This window comes from Vespa mandarinia, chromosome 5 (genome assembly GCF_050613455.1).
Source record: "Vespa mandarinia isolate Hongniang chromosome 5, ASM5061345v1, whole genome shotgun sequence".
Taxonomy (NCBI): Eukaryota; Metazoa; Arthropoda; class Insecta; order Hymenoptera; family Vespidae; genus Vespa; species Vespa mandarinia.
In genome coordinates, this window is record NC_140814.1 from 7,947,619 (window position 1) to 7,966,770 (window position 19,152).

Genomic DNA, 19,152 nt, shown 5'->3' on the forward strand with positions numbered 1-19,152 from the left:
GCTAATTGTGAAACGAGTTTCCGCACGAAATATGAAATACCAGCCGTGTGTGTATGTATCTCACGAAGAAGACTCGCGGAATTTAACCGGCCGAACAAAGTGGAAAATAGATCTTACGAGTGAGAGAGGGGAAGGGATGGTAAAAGGGTTAATTCACGGGGTCAGATTGCGGTTTGCGTCACGCTTGTTTCCTAAATCCCACGATACGATCCAAAGGGATCAAACAGATTCGTTTTACCTCTATCTCTTCCTCCCTTTCCCCCTCCCTCCCCTCTCCCCCTACCTCTCTCTGTTTCTCTTGGAAATGTGCGACGGACACCGAGCTCTCGTAATATATGTATGTGGAGCGTGCGGTTTGTTAAATCGAGTCAAATCGCCGAATTCGCTCGAAATCCGGAAGGGACGCGTTTTACTCACCCAGTATACTACCTATACGACTGTCTATTCGCATACGTTACTATTTCCCTTTACTTTTTTATTTTCACCAGCGAGCCGGAAAAAGATTGGGAAAATCGAAAATGACCTTTTTTCATAGAGAGATTTTTACGTTTCAATAATTAATGTAAATCAATGAAAGGTGAAAGTATTATATTTAGTTATTTATTAGTTGAGAAAATAATTTACATTCTACGAAACTTTTACTTTGTATAACCAACGTAATCATCGTAGAATAGATTAGCAAACGGTCGGAAGGAGAAGAAAGGCAGAAAGATAATCCGAGTATCAGCGTTGGGTGAAAATGAGCTCGAACGTTAGCGTAGTATCGTTCTGGTGTAGTTCTGTCTTAGCGTGTAAAGTCTCAAGAGAGGATGTTGGTATTTGTCAGTCTTCTACAGACCTTAAAGGAGTCATTTCTTTGAGTCGACGATCTTCTCTTTCGACGAGCATTTTCGCGGCAACCTAAACGCGGAAACTCATGCTAGCTTATGGGAGTATCATTCAAACCTTACCACTAGTTTCCATGGATATTATCTGTGGCTAAAACCGAGGAAACTTTTCTCTCTCTCTCTCTCTCTCTCGTTGCACCAGCAGCGCGGCGCCTTATCCGTGAAATTAACGGGACTTTGCAGCAGCAAGCTCTCTCGGCATCCTCCGCGTTACGCATGGATATGATACGCGGTAAACTTTGGTTAAGTTTTATAAACGATCGAGTGTGCTACTTTAACAGGAGAAAAGAGGTTTCGTGAAGATGTTCGTTTGTCTAAAAGTAACGCGCATGGAAAGGAACGCGTTCGTGACCAATCGCGTTTAACTCGGATCGAGGGGATGAAAGCGCGTTACCGATTGTGCTTATTTTAGTTCGTCCGGTAAGCTCGAAAAGAAGAGACTTTCCTCGAGGGTGGGAACGATTAGTTAGAATTTGGTAGCTATGTTGTACGTCGTCACGGCACATGGTAACATAGAGGAAAACGGGGATGTACTTTTGTAAAACGCAAACTGGTATAATTTTGAATTTAAACTGTATCTAATCGAGTTTAGTTGGAGAAACTATTCGGGAGTCGCGAGGGAAAAGCAATTGCGATGCAAAATAGATAGTAGAGTCGATTAGTCCAACTACCCCCCATTAGCAGGCATCCGTATCTCCGAGACTCTTTAGTTCAGTTTTCTCCGAGTTGTTCTCGGCGATTTGCAAAATTTCCCTTTTCCTATTCCCCACCTCGGTCCCTTTCTAATTCGTTTTCGCGAATACGTCCGACAGCTGTCGCGAAGAATAAACGCGAACGGGACAATAACGTACGTTCGTGAAAACGCGTATTGTAGAGGCAGGGAGAATAATCGAGGTCAATAATCGACGAGTTCGCCGTCGATAGGGGGTTTCTCTCTGATTCCTGACAGCGTCAGAGCTCGGCTTTAACGTTCGACAAGTTGTCAATGACGTGAAGGCCATTATAACGATCGATTACTATGGAGGAGCTCGATGATTGCTAGGCTGCTCGCGTATGGCCTGCTAATACCAACGTCCGTTCGCGCGAATTCGATCAGAGCCCGAGAGTACGGATACTGCTCTGAACGCGGAGGATTTCGAGGGATGAGAAAGCTAGCTCCACCCTTCGTCGATACGTTCGTTCGAGAATCGACGAGAATATCGTCGTGAGTATCACCGAGAGTGGAGAATATCTACGTAGCGGTAATACAATTTTACGAGTCCAATCGGTGTCGGACCTTTCTTCGATATAAAAGATAAAACTCTAATATTCTCATTATAGCCCGTAGGAAAAGAACAAACCTCTTTTAACCTCTTTCGAAATCATAGAACACACAAAGTCTCAGTCGTTCGATGGAGGCGGCATTTCTTGGTTAAAGCAGCCAAAAAATTGTTAAAGTTCCAGAGACCCATTTAACTTTTAAACATCTTATTTTTGTTACAGTTGAACGTATTGCAATGGATCATTTCTGGTTCGCGGTGTACCTGACTCTCGGTTGTCTCGTCGCCGGAGTTCTGCCACAATATAGAGACAAAAATACCAGTAAGTAACGAGAGTCTTACGAAACTGCGTCAGCGAACGTCAATTGCCAATTTGTATCGTAAACTCACAAATTTCATTTATTTATTAAGCTATCTTTCCCCCTTCCTCTCTCTCTCTCTCTCTCTCTCTCTCTCTCTCCTCTCGAAGATAGCGGTTAGGAGAGTTCGTTCTATCGTTCGAGGAAGAAGAAATAGAGGGGAAAAAGAAGAGGAAGAATAACGTGGTGCGATACAAGGAGAAATTTAATTCCAAGTTGAAGTCGTGTTTGAACGTGGAAGTGTGCGCCAGACAAAAAGGAAATAACAGGGTCGATCGAGCCAAGTGCTTTTCCACGGCGCGACGTGCGATGCCTAGAAAGCCCGGTTATGCCATAGTTGCAACGAAGGGATATAATAGGTAATCTCCGTGCGACAGTGATTAAAGTAGAATAGATACGCCGAGCTTTTATTTTGTTCGTGGATGGAGTTTATCTCGTTTCTATCTATCCTTTCTTTTTTTTTTTCTTTTCTTTTATCCTTTTTCGTTCGTTCGTTCGTTCGTTCGTTCGTTCGTTCGGCCGACGATAGAAAATTTTCCACTCCGATCGATAGAAATTGAAAGTTTATTAAGACGTCACCGTAGTTAGACGGGGTAGACATTATATCGTCGATACCGTGAAACTTTCAACGTACCTTTACGATTAAACTATAGTAGATATGGTAAATAGAAGCTCTTTATGACAAGGTAATTTCAAAATATGGTAACGTAAGCGCACTATACTCGCTTTCTTATCCCATTTCTATTTATAGAATTTTCTTCGAGAACGATCTTACGTGAAATATGAAGCCTATAACGGATGGCTCTTTTCGAGTGATCGTATGACTTTATACAGGGTAGGTAGTACGCGATCGGCATACCGATTAAGGGTCTCTCGAATTTACCTATATTGGACGATGAGAAAAAGATGCGAAAGGAAGGAGAAAGCAAGTATCGGTGATCTTACTTCTCGTCGCTCTAACGAGCGGGAATTCGTTTCCTTCAAGAGATTAGATCCTTGAAATAAGCTTCGAGAGAGAAAGAAAGAAAGAAAGAAGGAGGAACATGACGCGTGGATAAAGAGATGGAGAAGGAGGAGATTCGTTTGATACTCGCGGTCACGTACCTGTCATCTCCTGTACGAGCCAACTCCCATAAAGGAGTTGCATTTTCTCCTCCTCGGCCTCTCGTCATAAACGATCCCATTCCCCCCGTACTCTCTCACCTAAATTGGATGAGTTTGCTCGGAATTCGATGGGGCCCCAAAGACAATTAAAGTGGAATCAAAAGTAATTGGAAATTTTCCTATTTTCCTCGTAATTACCTGTGTCGTAACATTTGGCAATATATGTAATTACTTGATTAAGGATGCGGCTCTATGGCTCGACGATTACTTCGATGTTGAGATAATGAACGTGTTAACGAATCCTTGCAATTAGGAGTAATAAAAAGGTATAGTTTTGTGAGCACGCAGCGGTAAACGGTATCGATAGGGGAAAGGGCAGCATCTGCCGTTCGTCATGCGAGTTCTGCCTACAGCGTTTTAATTGCTAATTATCCCGCATATTTAACGCGAATACCGGTGAACAATCGCCCGATCGTCCTCTCTCTCTCTCTCTCTCTCTCTCTCTCTCTCTCTCTCTCTCTCTCCCTCTCTGTCTGTCCTCTTTATAAATTCGTTCGACAAACGAATCACGATCATTACCAGAGCATCGCTAGAGCCGCACCCTGATTGTAATTTTATCGCCGACACCCTCATTCTATTCATTTCCGTCGCAGCTAGTAACCGAGGCGTCCATTATTTTATTTCGTCCTTTGCTCTCGATCGACCATTTCCTTCTTTCTCGTTTCCCTTTTGAAAATTACAGAAGGAAGTATAATAGTGAAAAGGGCACAAAGAAAAAGAAACGACAAAAGACATATTTCGTGAATCACTTTCGTCTCGTTTCGCATCTCTCTTTCTTTCTCTCTCGTTTTTGCCCTCTTCTTTTTCTTTTTTTTTCCTTTCCCGTTTTTTTTTCTTTTTTTCTTTTTTTCTTCTCTTTTTTGTAGCTATCTCCTAGCTCTATGCTAATTTACTTTTTCCGAGCTCGAGTCTGTAACGCCATGTCGTATTACGTTTACCGTGTAATATCGCGACTGCATCTATGCGTACTTTCATATTTTCTTCCTCTCTTTTTACACGCACACACAGAGAGAAAGAGAGAGAGAGAGAGAGATTCATACGTTTTTCTTTCTTCTTGGCGCAAACGTAATGCAGCGTCATATTACACAGCTCGTGACAATTGCAACATTCCTACTGTGTCGTCACATTGATTCTCTTTCAAGCGTTAATGAGCCATAATAAAAAATATTCAGAGAGTCGGACTCTATTGAAGTTATTCATCGAGGAGAAAAAAATTAAAGAGAAAAAGAACGAGATTTAAAGGATTACCTCTTATCATCCATTCGAAAAAGGGATTTAGAAACGTTGGGGCGTTACTAATTAACATATTCATTAGCGGATACAAGGGATAAAAGGGAACGTTGATCGATAATACGTCGAAAATTGAAAAAATTCTTGATATTCTTTATTGACGAGCTCGCTGTGTTACGTTGGATTATTATCCGTATGTATCGAGAGAGAGAGAGAGAGAGAGAGAGAGAGAGAGAGAGAGAGAGAAAGAAAATATATTCTCGAATTAATACTTTGAATGGTGGAAAGAATAGAAAAGCATTTTTGCGATTTCGATTAAACGCGTGAATTAGTAGTAGTGTCGGGAGATGAAGAAAAAAATTGAGGACGATCTCTCGGCACGCGTTAAAGGGAATTACAATAAGACGGATGAAACGAAGGGATATAGGAAGGGTATCGCTGTGGACTATGATAGCGCGCGAGAGAGAGAGAGAGAGAGAGAGAGATCCATTTTGTCGCTTACAAACGCCAGGAACAGCGCGATCCACGACGAGAGATTTCGATTTATTCGTAGTATGATTTACGTTACGGCGGTACGGACACGTGTGCTCTTTCTCTCTCTCTTTCTCGTTCTGTTGCATGGCAGTATCAACGAAAAAAAAGAAAGGAAAAAAAAAAAGGGCGCACTATTGTTTGTGCATCGAGAGTGTTCGTGCGCGCGCGCGCGCGCACGCATGCGCACGCTTACCAGCTCACGATCGCTGCATTGTATGCAAATATCGTAGGTTGCGCGTCACGGTATCTCGATTTTTTCCTGAAATGGGCTTGGACGATATCGTTGCCGTGTTGTTCTCCCGACAGTTTCTCTCCCTCCGGCATCACGGTCCCGCCGTTCGTATAATTAACATTATGCAAAACTTATGAGTCATTACTCATTTTCTTTTTTTTATTAGCTCCTTTCTTTCTTTTCTTTTTTTTTTTCGTTTTGTTTCTCTCCTTTTTTTCCCTCATCTCTTCTCTCCTCTTCTGTTTTCTTTTATCTTTTTTCTTCCTTCTTATTTACCAACTTCTTCTCCATTTTCCTCCTCGTACGCACTCGCGATTACCATCCCACCACTTCGTTATTGTACAACATTGAACCAGAGTTTGAATGTAAAATGTATGTTAATGTAAGTTAAAAAAAACTAGGCAGTATTATTTTTAGTTTATATCTATTTACGTAGAAGTAAGTTAAAGATTATACAGACGTGTTTTGGAAAAGCTCAAGCATAGATATATATATAGACATATCTACGCAGTTCCGTGGATAACAAGATGAATTTAAGCTTCGTTTAGAAGCAGAACCAAAATTAAGCAAGCGTATTAATTAATCTATTTCCGGAGACTGAGTAAATTCGAATTCAACGTTTCGATTTCCATAAATATTATTCGAGCTTGTTTGTGTGCGCATAATGCAGTATGCATTCAAATTCTGTTTGATTTAAACAGCGAAAACTTTATACATATGTACATGCAGTATATGTAACTTCGAAATGTACTTTTTTTCTCTCTTTTTTTTTTTTTTTTTTTTTTTTTTGTTTGTTATCGAACAAATTTTTATTTTATCATTTGTTCCCTCCTAACGCTTGTAGTATAATGCGTGTTAAAGTTCGATGAAACGTTCCCTGCCGATAGAAAAATCCTTCCCTGGAAAACCGGATTGAAGTTTTTGCTCTGCAGGGAAATTACAATAAAGTTTGTTGTCTCATCTTATGCATTATTTAAGGATATGCCTCTTTACGTTTGAATCCGTCTCGCATGTCGCATCGTCTCTCTTTTTGAGAGAGATAAACAGAGACCTTAGTCCCCTATCTCTCTCTCTCTCTCTCTCTCTCTCTCTCTCTCGATGAGGAAGGGAAGCGGGACACAACTGGGAAAACACTTCTTTTTGACTCACTTCAGGAAAAGTTTCATGCCAGAAATTTTCTTCGAATGAGAAAGAGAGAAAGGAACGATAGTATGGGTGGCGGGGTGTGGGGGGGGGAAGGGTAGAGAAGACCGGGTAAAAGGTCGGGTCAAAGGGTCGAGCGATCCTCGGAAGTTAGGATAATTGCAGTTAAAGCGGAAAGCTCTCGAGTCGTTCTCCTATAAAACGATTTAGACTCGATTTCTTTATCTTTTCGAACTCGCGCGTGCCCAGAGAAATTTCCTTCTTTGCTCTTTCTTTCTTTCTTTCTTTCTTTCTTTCTTTTTTTTGTTTTTCTTTTCTTGCTCTCTTGTTTTTTCTTCTTCTCCTTTTTCTTTTTTTTTTTAATTCGTTCTCTCGCCGATCGGTCTTTGCCGATTCTACAATAATAAAAATTTCGTCCTTTTCTTTTTTCTCCGTTGTACTCTTCTTTTTTACGTTTTTTCTTTTTTTTTTTTCTTTTTTTCATTTTTCCTCCCCTCACGGATGGGAGCACTCGAAGCATTGGTTTCTTTTTTCTCCCATTTAACGCTCTCTTTCACTTCCTCCTTTAATTCTTTTTTTCTTCCTCTCTCGGTTTCCGTTTTCCTCGGCATTTCGATATCTACGAATAGAGGCCGCGCGGTTGCTTCCAATTACCACGGAAAAAGCCGCCAATTACGAGACGGAATTTGTTCATCGTGCTATTCTGAAGATCCCGTATGCTCGATCGCAATGATATGCACGAGTTCGTTCGAGCCTTTTTATTTTGCAATTTTCCTTCTTCTTCTTCTTCTACTTTTTCATTTACTTTTTATTAATGGTCTGTTCGATGAAAAAGTTTCGCACATTTTCCTTCATTGGGATTGTTCATTGTTTCAAGAGCAGCAATAATACAACGTAATATTTGATCGAGATATGCTTTGGAGAAGGTACGCGAGTCGTGGCGCGTTTGTTTTGACCTTTTAAAAACTAACGTGCTTTTCTCGTTTACAGGAGATAATATATAGTATAACCGGTTAGAAAGGACGAAAACCTGCTGCAGCTTTGCTCATAAATTCGATCATACGTTTGGCGTATGTAAATTCCGTTACTTTATTAATAGCAGAATTAATAGTTTAACGGAGAGATTGTACTCGAATGCGTTCAAGGTTTTATAATATCAATGGTATGGTGAAATTAATTTAGCAAGGTAAATAAATGAATAGAAAGAAAAAAAAAAGATCAAAAATATCTTTAATGGAATACGATAGAGAATCAAAGTTCGGCGTACTTTGATAACCCAGATCCGAGATTTTCCACTATTCGGCATCCTACTCTGTGGATTAATAAAAAAAAGAAAAAAAAGAAAAAAAGAAAAAAAAGAAAAAAAAGAAAAAAAAGAAGGAAAAGAGGAAAGAGAAAAAAGACAATTTTGTTTCGCTTCGAACATCGCTCGACATTCGAATCGATGCTTACCGTTCGACGTTGTAACCTCGTGCGACGTTGAAATCTATTTTTCGTCGAAATAGTGATCGTTGAAATCTATTTTTCACGATGAATTTTCAACGTTTCCGTGAAATCTACGAGCCTCGCTGGAATGCGAGACTTTGAAAAGAGAAACATCGAGCTGCGGTTGAAAAAAAGGATCGAAAGGGTTGAAAATCTAACGCGTATGTACATTAGAACGAATCAACGTATACATCGAAGTTCGTATCGTTATAAATCGGTAGAAGAAAATTCGCGGTATTTTTTCTTTTCTTTTGTTTCCGATAAATTTTTCAAACGACCATACGTCAATTCGTTTTTAAAATAACTCGAAAATCCCATCGGCTAGTGCAACGTTAAATTTCCGATTGGGCTTTTTCTCACACTCCCTCTCGTTCCTTTTTTATTCACTGGTACTAGGATAAAATTCATTCGTAAGATAGTACACATGCTTCCGACGAGCTTTCTCTTTTTATTCGATCGGACATACCGGAGGAAAGCCTGCGCAAGATGCGAACCGTGCGCAAGCCTGGAAAATATTGCGAGCCAGCTTTATCGCTTCTCTATCTCTCATTTTCTTTCTTCTTCTTTCTTTTTCTTTTCCTTTATTTTTTTTTCTCTTTTTTCTTTTTTTCTTCCCCATTTTCCTCGTCTACGAGTCTCTTGCTATACGCTGAAAAAGATGAGGACCGGAAAGTTTGAAAGGGAGACCAATTTTATTAGGAACGACAAGGGAAGTAGACGACGCGTGTCCTCCGTCTTTGCTGACAGGAGACTGAGTAAGAACGTGTGTTTCTTATCTCTTTATAAAAGGGAATAGAGATCAAGGGAGAGAAAATCGGAAAGTTGGCAAAGGATCCTCGCTTTATCCGAAACGCGCTAAGTTAGATGATCGTTATCTCGCTGCGCACTACTCTTATAGCTAGTAACATTTATTATTATTATTATCATCATCATTGAAGGGCGCTAAAAATTTGAGGCATATCAATGCGGTCCGCATTGGGGACCTCCCGATTGAATACGCAACATCGATATTTTAATATTTAAACCTTCCATTAACGTATCAGTCATTGCATTGCAATTGCTTATTGCTCGCTATTATTAACGCTCGATATCGCGCATGATCCGCTTTTGTTCCTTTTTCATTTTTATCTTTTTTTTTTTTTTTTTTTTTTTTTTTTCTTTTTTAGTAACGAACATATCCGATAAAAATCCTGAAATAAATTCGATGGCCAAATTCGAGCGTCTCGTCGAAGAACGATCGATTGACAATAATCGGGCGGCTCGTTAAATCGTTCGGCGAAAGGCTGAAGATCGAAGGGTGAGAGTAAATGGCGATGGACGACGATGACAACGACGACGACGAGGAGGAGGAGGAGGAGGAGGAGAGAGAGAGAGAGAAGAGGACAACGTTAAAATTTTCCCTCATGATAGAAATTGCGCGCTAATTAAATCCGAATGTCGGTCAGTCAACTTCTCTCTCTCTCTCTCTCTCTCTCTATCTCTCTTCCTCAGGCGGCTAATTCGTATGTCCGCCCCAGGCGAAAGCATTAATGGGACTGTCACTTAACGTTAGGCATTCGATGCCAAATTGGTGAAGCAGCCCCGTGACTTCCATTTAATGAAGCTTACGTTCAACGCGAAAGGAAAAGTTGTTTAGAGGACGATGCGATTGTGTCGTAATAGTTTGAAAAGGAGGACGCGCTCGTCTTTCTCCTTCTTCTCTTTAACAAACAACCTTCGCGATTTTACACGTGCTACTTCCAAATGAACGAACGGACGACGTTCAATGATAAAAAAGCTTTTCTTCGATAGCTGCTAAATTTATCTAAAAGCTCTATACTATTCTTTCTATCTTCGATTTAGTCGGAGACAAGAAAAGTCCCAGCGGAAGTCCACTGTGACTGAAGATAATTTGTTCGAGGCGTCCACTCCCGCCGTTTTCTTTCCCTCTTGGCGAATGGGAAAAGAATTTCATGAGAAAAAGTTGAACGAGACAGCGACGCTTAATTTTCTACCATTCCACGGACGGATCCACCACCCCAATCGAGTCCGCGAGTTTCTCTTTTTATCTACAATGGCGAGACCTCCCTATATAATACCTTTTCTACCTTTTTCTTTCGAATCTCCGTCTACCGGTGTATTTTCGGTGGTACATCTTTATTATACCTATTCGCGTTCGTTTAGAGTTCGATAGAGGAGAGGTAAACGTTACTACTACCCACAAAATAAACCATCTCCGTTAAATTTCAGTGGCAACGAGCGGAACGTGCCTAAGGTACCTTTCCTTACTTTTCTTTTTTCTTTTTTCTCTTCCTTCCTCCTGCCCCCCCCCTCCCTCGTCCCTCTTTCCTCTCTATGTTTACCATTACTTAAGGCACTTTTCCTTCGGACATCGTAGTATCGCGCGTGCGCGAACCCGTGAACGTTTACTTAGGATTCTCTGCAATTTACACTCGACAAACATCAAACAATCGCGCGCGCATACACCACCGAAGGAAGAATCTTCGAAAGTAGGCAAGCAACCGTAAATATTGATATACTTTCATTTATATCAAGTATCATCCGTCCGGCGGTTTGCGTCGAATTAGATATTCCCAAAGCCACCGGATACTTTTTCTTCTCTCCGATCGGCCTAATTCTTGGAAACTCTGAGAGCTGGCTCGAGAGAAATCGGTAAATTTGACTTTCGCGAGTGCGGTCTCGATGGAACAACTCTCGGGGATAAAGTGTAGAGGAAGAGAGATAGGTGATAAAAGGAGGACGAGGAAGCTTTTCTTTTTTTGTTTTTTATTTTCTTCCGCTCTTCCGAGAAGAGAAGAGAAACGAACGATCGAGGATGACGGGGGCTGGCTTACTCTTGAGTTTTCCCCTATTCCTTCTCCCTCCTTTGCGCGAGCACTCGAGAAGCAAAAGCGTCGGAAAACAAACCGGCGAGAGATAAAATGAATTTTTCAACAAGATCCGAGAGAACTCGCGCGGCACTTTTAACGAGCTTTCCTCGCTCCAACGTATCTCCATCGAAACCTCTCTGTAAGCGGGACGTAACTGGGACTCCCGCTAGCTTTGCCCTTCTCGTAGATGAGATTATCGGAGGCTTTTCGATGGATCCATCCAAATAATAGTTCGTCTTTGTTATGAGACTCGCCGACGAAGAACCGATAGATTCGTCTTTTTCGCAATGGACAACTTCTTGCCGCTCGTATCGTGTGTACTCGTTCGGTTTGAGTCTCCCGATCCGTCGATCCTCCTTCATTCTCCTGAACGTTCTCCTTCGCCGACGTGCTACGTAGATGATAACGATCTCGTGAGAGATTAGAGAAGAGGGATAAAAGAGGAAAAGAAAATAAAGGTAAGAGAATGTGAAGCGTCTAGTCTCGTCGTTAACGATCTTCCCTCGTCCACTTACTTTCCCCCTTCGTTAATTTTTCTATCCTCGGAACGGTCGGAGGACTTCTTACACTCGATTACGAACATCGAAGCGAAGCCAACGTTGTCGTTGTCTCTCTCGAGTCGATTTTTATCTTCTTCGACGTCGAGACGCTTCCTCGTATCCTCCTCTACGTTCTCCCTTTTCGTCTCTTGCGACGCTTTCTCACTGCGAACATTATCGATTCGTCAGATTTTATATCGTCGATCGTTAATCTCTTCCAATTATAGATAGGTATACCTATTTAAGAGGAAAAAGGCCCGTTTGTTCGTCGTCCATCTTCCACCGACGTCAGTCGTGTCCGAATGAACTTTCCTCAGAAGTTCCCGTTCTCTCTCTTCGTATCTTTTCACTTCCGCCGCTATCATCGATCGAATAAGCCCGTACAAATTCTCTTCTTCCCTTTCGTAGCTTTTGACCACCCTAAACAATTTATTCTCTTACTTCCTGAAGTCCTTTATTTCTCGAACGAGGGACTTACGGTTCCCTCGGCGAAATCGTTTCTACTCCTTGCCGATTCGTCGTCTCTCTCTCTTCTGTCTCGAGTTCTTCTTCTAAATTCATCGAAATGACATTTACGTCGGTGGGATTGGTCGTTTCTTCGACGTACTCGGTCATTACGCTTCGTTCCTCGTGGTTAATGATCTTCGGATTGCTCTCTTCGGAAGCAATCTCGAAGAAATCCTTCGGTTCTGCTTCCTCCGTCGTTAAATTTGTTAAAACGCTTTGCTCCTTGCCTTCTATATCCTTCAAAGACAATTCACGCTTCAATTGCTCGACTATGAGGTCCAAACTCATTTTCGCCTGGACGCTCGCGCTATCCATCAAATTCTTTCTCTGAGTTTGCCGTTTTCTCGAGTCGACCTCGGATTCGTTATCTTCGAAGGTTTGCGTTCTGAAAGCAAAAGTAATGCCTGAATCGTTCTGATTGTATTCGTCTTTCCTACGAGAAAGGGTATACTTTTAAACGCGTCGAATATTTTTCACGATTGAAAGAAGTAGCTTCGCTACCATCAAAACCAAATTACATTTTCGTATTCGTTAAATCGACTGAAATTGAATTCCCCGAAACAGTTACTCTTGGAAAATCGAGACGTCTTATTAATACCAACGTTGCTTGTACGAGTGTCGACTAAAGTCCTTTACCGATATCGAAAATATAGTTCAATCGTTCGACGTACTTGTATAGTCGAGGACACCTCGATCCCATGATCCTGTCTCGTTGATTCAAATTCCTTTGAAATCTTTTCCTTTCCTTCCAGGAGTATTCGTCGAATCGTACATAAGGATTTGAATAGGGTGAAGGTGCTACGAGCTTGCCAAAGATATCGAAGATAAGACGTCGTAGGAAAATAAACGTAAAAAGACCGTGGATCAGTATTGGGATCGACAGATCAAAAGCTAAGAAAGATACCGTCAACGACATAATAAAGAAATTTTTAGCTCCGTCGCTTTCAGCGAGCTCGAACTATCTACGCTCATGATACCGACAATTTTTTTTATCAATTTTTCCAACTCTACAAAGATTTGCCTTTTCCTGTCTTTTCTTCTTTTTCCTTTTTTTTTCTTGTTTTCTTTTTTCTTTTTTTTTTTTTTTTCTTTTTTTTTTTTTCTTCTTCCTTCTTCCTTTTTAGAGGTTAACCAAATGTCAAGGAGGATGCGATCGTGTTTTTTTTTGTCTTTTTCCTTTCTTCTTTTTTTCTTTCTTCTCCTTTTTTCTCTCCCGATGTTTTTTATTCGTCGTACACGTACGCTACATGCGTACGCATACATTGCACCGTGTTTGCTACAACTTATTTATTTATCTCTACAGTTTTCAATAGTTGATTAAGTCACACTGAGCGTAACGCGTTTCTCTACGCTTTTTGCCTGATTAAGAGGAACGTTTCAAACGAAACCCAACTAGAAAATACATCATCCGCTTTTGTTCAATTTTTCGGGTACGCTACCGTCGCGTCATATTTATTGCTTCGCTCTCCACACGCGCGCAGGGGGGTCAAGTGCTTGTTGCGAGAGTGAGCCTGTTCAAATAAAGTTTCTCTGTTATTTATGCGATATATATGTACGTACTGTCACCGGATCATACTTTTCCCGTAAAATCCCGACCTATGTACGAGTGTATCGATCGAGCCTTAAATCGAGAGGAAAAATCAAAGGAGTGGATAAACGACGAGTAGTAGTACTCTTTATCCCTTCGATGAAATTATTATTCTTATTTGATTCTATTTGCCGTAGCATATCATTATATAGCGACGATATTTGCGCTCGTTTATCTATCGAAATGATTAAAAGTATTTACGTAAAGTATATACGAGAAAAGAAAAGATAGAGAGAAATGGATAAGGCGTAGCGTATGTCGCAGGTCAAATTTTATTTTCAATTGAATCAATGTTCATTCGAGTACGATTCACCCGACCAAAAGTTATTTCACTATCGAGCAAGAGTCAATGAAAATACAAAAGCTCAGGGTAATTTTTAAACGAGCGTACACCGCCCTAGGCGGGTTTCCGCTATATTTTTTTTACTTTTCCTCTCTTTTTATTACCAGTATTCATAAATTCACCTCGATTGCGTACGCCTCCTGGCACTTTTTGTTTTTTCTTTTTTTTTCCCCCTCCTTTTTCTGTTTTTCTTTTTTTTTAACAAATAAATCAGAATAATAATAGCGGAGGAGAGAGAGAGAGATAGGGTGGAAGAGTAGTTACGTTTTATCTTTCGCAGTGATTCGGGGGGAAAAAACAAAAGCAAATTTTGTTCGGTGACGAGAAGGAACGAGAGAGAGAAACACATTGATCCGCTTCACTTTCCTTTGTTTATTTTATTCAGACAATGCGTTAGAACATGTCCTCTCGATCGAGAGAGTGAGAACCTCGCTAGGACTCGATTGCACGTCGACGTTTTGCTCTAACGGTTTCACGTCTAACGCAATCGAAATTGAAGTGCCTTCAAGGATCTTCTATTAAACTTGACCTTTGACGAGCTTTCAATCCCGTGTCTCGTAAATCGCACTGGATTCACTCGAAAAATCCTCTTTTCTTCTCTTTCCTTCTCTTCTCGTATCGATATTTTACTTTCAATACGCTATCGCATAACTTGCATAGTTACGAATTTCTTTTCACGATCTTTTCGGAATTCTCCAACTTTTCTCCTTTGTACACATACCATCCTTTCCCATAGAAAATTCCTTCTCTTTCTCTCGTGTATTTTCTTTAACCTTTCACATACTCGTGAGAGAGAAAGAGAAAGAGACAAAAAAGAAAGTATCGGACACGCCGTATCAATCCTTCCCATTGTTTCGCCGTATCTATCGTACTCGTAGGAGTATGTATGTGTTGTGTGTGTGTATGTGTGTGTGTGTGTGAGAGAGAGAGAGAGAGAGAAAGAGAAAGCGAGAGAAAGAAAAAAAAAAAAGAGTTGGACAGAAGGCAGGAAGAAGGACGACTCCTCTCCGTAATTCGTAGATGATCGGGGATGATCGACGAAGCGCAGAAAGATAAGTAAAGTCAAAGAGAATGGAGATAAAAATATAAAAGGAGAGCTAGTGAACGAAGACAGAAAGAAACGGAGAAAAGAAAAGAAAAGATACGTGAAGTGGAAAGAGAGAAAAGAAGGATAAAAGGAAAAGCACAAAGCAGAGCGGAGCGGAGCAGAGCAGAGCAAAGGAAGGCAAAACAAAGCTGGGAAAAAGAAACAAAACAAAACAAAACAAAATAAAAGCAAAGGAAATGAAAAAAAAAACACAAAAACAAAAAAAAAGGTAATGAATTCGGACTATGACGAGGAGGTCTCTCTTTCTGTCTTCTAGGCACGGCCGAGAACGACGCGGTTCAAGCCCTCCTCGCCAGATATCTGCAGAAACGTCTTCAAGGTACTCAGCTCTCGACGCTGCCGCCGCCGGCCGTCCTCTTCAACTCTCGTCATCAGGCAAAAGTCCGTCAAGCCGCGCAGAAAGACTCGACGAACAGCGACGGCTTAGCTCGCAATTCTCATCCTTCATCTAGCTACAAGGATAATAGGAAGCACAGAGAGGACTACGATGATGATTACGTGGACGATCTTCAAGGGTTCGAGGACAGCGATAGGAGCAGGACTAGAATCGATCTTCTTGCTGGTAAATCCTTCGTCTTCTTCATCTTCTTTTTCTTCTTCTTTCCGAATCAATCCAGCCATTTCTCTCTCTCTCTCTCTCTCTCTCTCTCTCTCTCTTATTACTACTATTATTAGTTTATTTTGTCTCGAAGAACATGGCGCTTTTTTCTCTCTTTCCTTTTTCCTCGTCGCGACAGGGAATTGGATGGAACTAGGCTGATAGATAGCCCGTAGAAGTCTTGGTAACGCGATAACGAGAGTATGCAAGAGGTAGTAGAGCAACAACGTCGACGTCAACGTCGAAGTCGTCGTCGACTCTTTCGATTACGAATTCGTAAGACGAGTCGAAGAGAAGCGAAACGCGGCGTCGATTTTCTACGCTCTAAATCTCCTTTCCTAACGTGTCTATCGGTCTCTTTGAATAAGATAGAGAAAGATGTAGAGGTACACGTCTGGGCGACCTTCTCGAACGTGTCCACTCGCATTGTTCCCTCCGTCAATATCGTTTTCTTTTTTCTTTTTTGCGAATCTATTTTCTCCGAGAAAAATCGTTCCAGTCCGTTCGGCTTAGGGAAAGGTATCGTGTCTATTACGCGTAATACATATATTTTTTTTAACGAAGTATACTCGCGAAAACAGAAGACAGTAATTTCGTTGTTGATCTCTTCCATTCGCTACCGACTCTGCGGGATATCATCCTACGAGAGATTGTGGTTGTCGTCTGCTTTTATCATCGAATACACAGACATTCTCTCGTTCGAATAGAGGTGGTGGTTTATCGATCTGTGTTAGTGCTGCGCAATCCATCTCTCCTCCATCCCTCTATCTCTCTCTCATCCTCTTTTCTCAAAAAATCAACGTATACGAAACCTGTCAAAACTCCCTATTATTTCCTTAATCGCACAGAAAAGTTTTGATTAGATATTTTAATAAATCGAAAGTACCCGCCGTGTCGTCGTCATTCCATTTTCTATTACATCAGACGTGTACCTACGTATCTAGGAAAATCCCGCGTTCGCAGATGTCCTATTTCCGTCGCGCGTTTTCACTTCTGTCAGCGTCGTCGCGAACGTTTTAAACGATCACGGCCGGAGACGTACGTTTACCGGATCGACTTGCTGAAACTATAAACGTACGTACGCGATACGTATGTATTTAGGTACGTATGTATATTCTACGTGCAACGGATACGCACGACATGAGTTTGCTGTAACGTAATACGTAAAATATGCGGACAGAACGTGTGTGCGCGTGCGTCCATGTATATCTGTAAGCGAAAGCAGTCCGGCAATACTTCCCGTTGAAAGTACCACTATTCGCGAGTTTATTTTCTAGCGTTATAGATCGCACTGAAAATGTAACACGACGAGACAGAGACAAAGGGTCGTTCCAAACGATAGGTATTTGTTTTGATTTTGTAGAAACGATCGATAAATCTATAAAATATCGATGGCATATCGATGAGTTGAAAAAAAAAAAAAAAGAAATAAAGAAAAAAAATAAAAGTTTTGGCCATCGAGTCGCGATTGTCGAGTCGCATTGGCGAGTTTATTCGAACCAATGCGCGGAGAAGGAAGGGTGGGGCCTTTCGTCGTTTGCGCGTCGCTGGTTGACGTCTTTTGATCTTCGATATTTTTGATTATTACACGAGTACCCTCTCGATCGACTCTTCGAATTCGTTATGCGAACGAAAGCTGTCAAGGATTTAATCGAGTACATAGGGCTTTGATATTCGACAGCTATTCAATATGCTATCGGCCAACCAATCCAATCGAGAATAGTCGCGTGACATGGAACATCCGAATCACGACGCATGCCATGCGTCCAATCCTTTTATTTCCTTTCTTTCTTTCCTCGAACGTTTTCTTTATTCTAATTCTCCCGCGTGTTTGTATCTCTCGCGTGGACATGGACGATCGGAAAATTTGTCACCGATATTCCTTTTCCTTTCTTTATTTTTTTTTTCTTTTTTTTTTTTTGCCGATCACGTAACATCGATTTTTTTCATCGTATCGTACAAAGTATTGCATTTTGACGGAGGGTGAGGGGAGGGGGAAGAAGAAAAGAGTTTCACCAAAACTGCTACGAATCCGTTTGCAACATCCTTTTTCGCTCTCTTTTTTATCCAGCGTTCTCTGTTTGACTATCCAACGTGCCTCTAGATCAGAAATTGACAAACACTCTTGGGTATTTGCACGCGCTCACGGCGATACGAAGCGATAGGGGAGAAGAAAAGCAAGCTGAGAAAGTGAGCGAGACGGGCAATAAACGAAGAGAAAGAGTATAGAAAATAGAGAGAGAGAGAGAGAGAGAGAGAGGGTATTGAGTTTAAATTCTAAACGAGATAGAGTTCCCCGAAAGGAGGAATCTCTTGCAACGTTTTCAATATTCTCTTTCCTATAAATACAAAAGACCTAGGTAAATGTTAGAAAAATAAAGAAATTTCGTGACTCGAAGGAGATTCCTTTTATGCTTGCGGTTGGTTTTTTCTATAAACGTACCTTTCCGAGCACACGTGTTTCAATTATAACTCGGTGGATACGGTTTATGAGAAAGTTTGGCAGGAGCGTGTCCCGAGTAAATGTTTAAATCAAGTTTAATTTGGTAAACGTTCCGCGATACCCAAACCCAACGGGGTACGGGTTCGAGTACAACGTGAGTAATTTTAGCCGACAAACAGCGACTTTCAGCTCGAGAGTTTCCAAACTTCTGTTTGTCTTGACAACTTGCAAAAGCGAGAGAATGAAACCGAGAGAGAAAGAGAGAGAGAGAGAGAGAGAGAGAGGGATAGAAGAAGGAGGAGGAGGCATAGTTGAAGGAGGCAGTCGCAAGTGCGGCCTCGATATGTACGGTTCGTATAAATAAAACGAAGAGTACCGGTGGCTTAAAGTTTTAAGCGAAACTTTGGTGAAGGTTCCAATAGAGCAGGAAGAGGAGGAGGAGGAGAAGATCGAGAAAAGGGGGAGAGGGGGGAAAAGGGAAAGGTTCAGTCTCGCCGAGCATAATCACCCTTCTTGCGCGAACTATGACCGAGATTGTGAATGTGTCTTCAAGGAGGACATTCCTGTCGATGTGTGTGTGTGTGTGTGTGTGTGTTTGTGTATGCCCTACGCGTTCTAGCACGATGACATAATTCACAAACGTCCTACATGGCGTTTGGCGAAAGCATCAGTGCCGAGGATAGAAGGAAGGCCTCTTTGCTCTTGCTGGCTCCCACTTGATAATCCTGAAGCTCTGGATATGCAACCACGGATGTTGTTCCCGAGATGGTACTGATGGTAATGGTGTTGGATGCATATGCGAAGAGACCTTGCAAAGCATTAACGTGTTCGTCTCTTCGTGCTACCCATCGTGTGTCCTTGTC

The 19,152-nt window shown here is 41.4% G+C and overlaps 1 protein-coding gene across 5 annotated transcripts in view; it reads left to right on the forward strand.

Annotated features, from left to right (window-relative positions):
- LOC118441722 (uncharacterized) overlaps window positions 1–19,152 on the forward strand; it is a 77,295-nt gene that overhangs the window by 40,750 nt on the left and 17,393 nt on the right. For 4 of the 5 annotated variants that reach the window (XM_035866500.2, XM_035866501.2, XM_085656949.1 and 1 more), the window contains 2 exons: window positions 2,370–2,468; window positions 15,505–15,810. In XM_035866500.2, the coding sequence (XP_035722393.1) occupies window positions 2,370–2,468; window positions 15,505–15,810 (405 nt within the window). The remainder of the gene's footprint in view (window positions 1–2,369; window positions 2,469–15,504; window positions 15,811–19,152) is intronic. The other variant, XR_014982172.1, reaches the window with a different exon arrangement.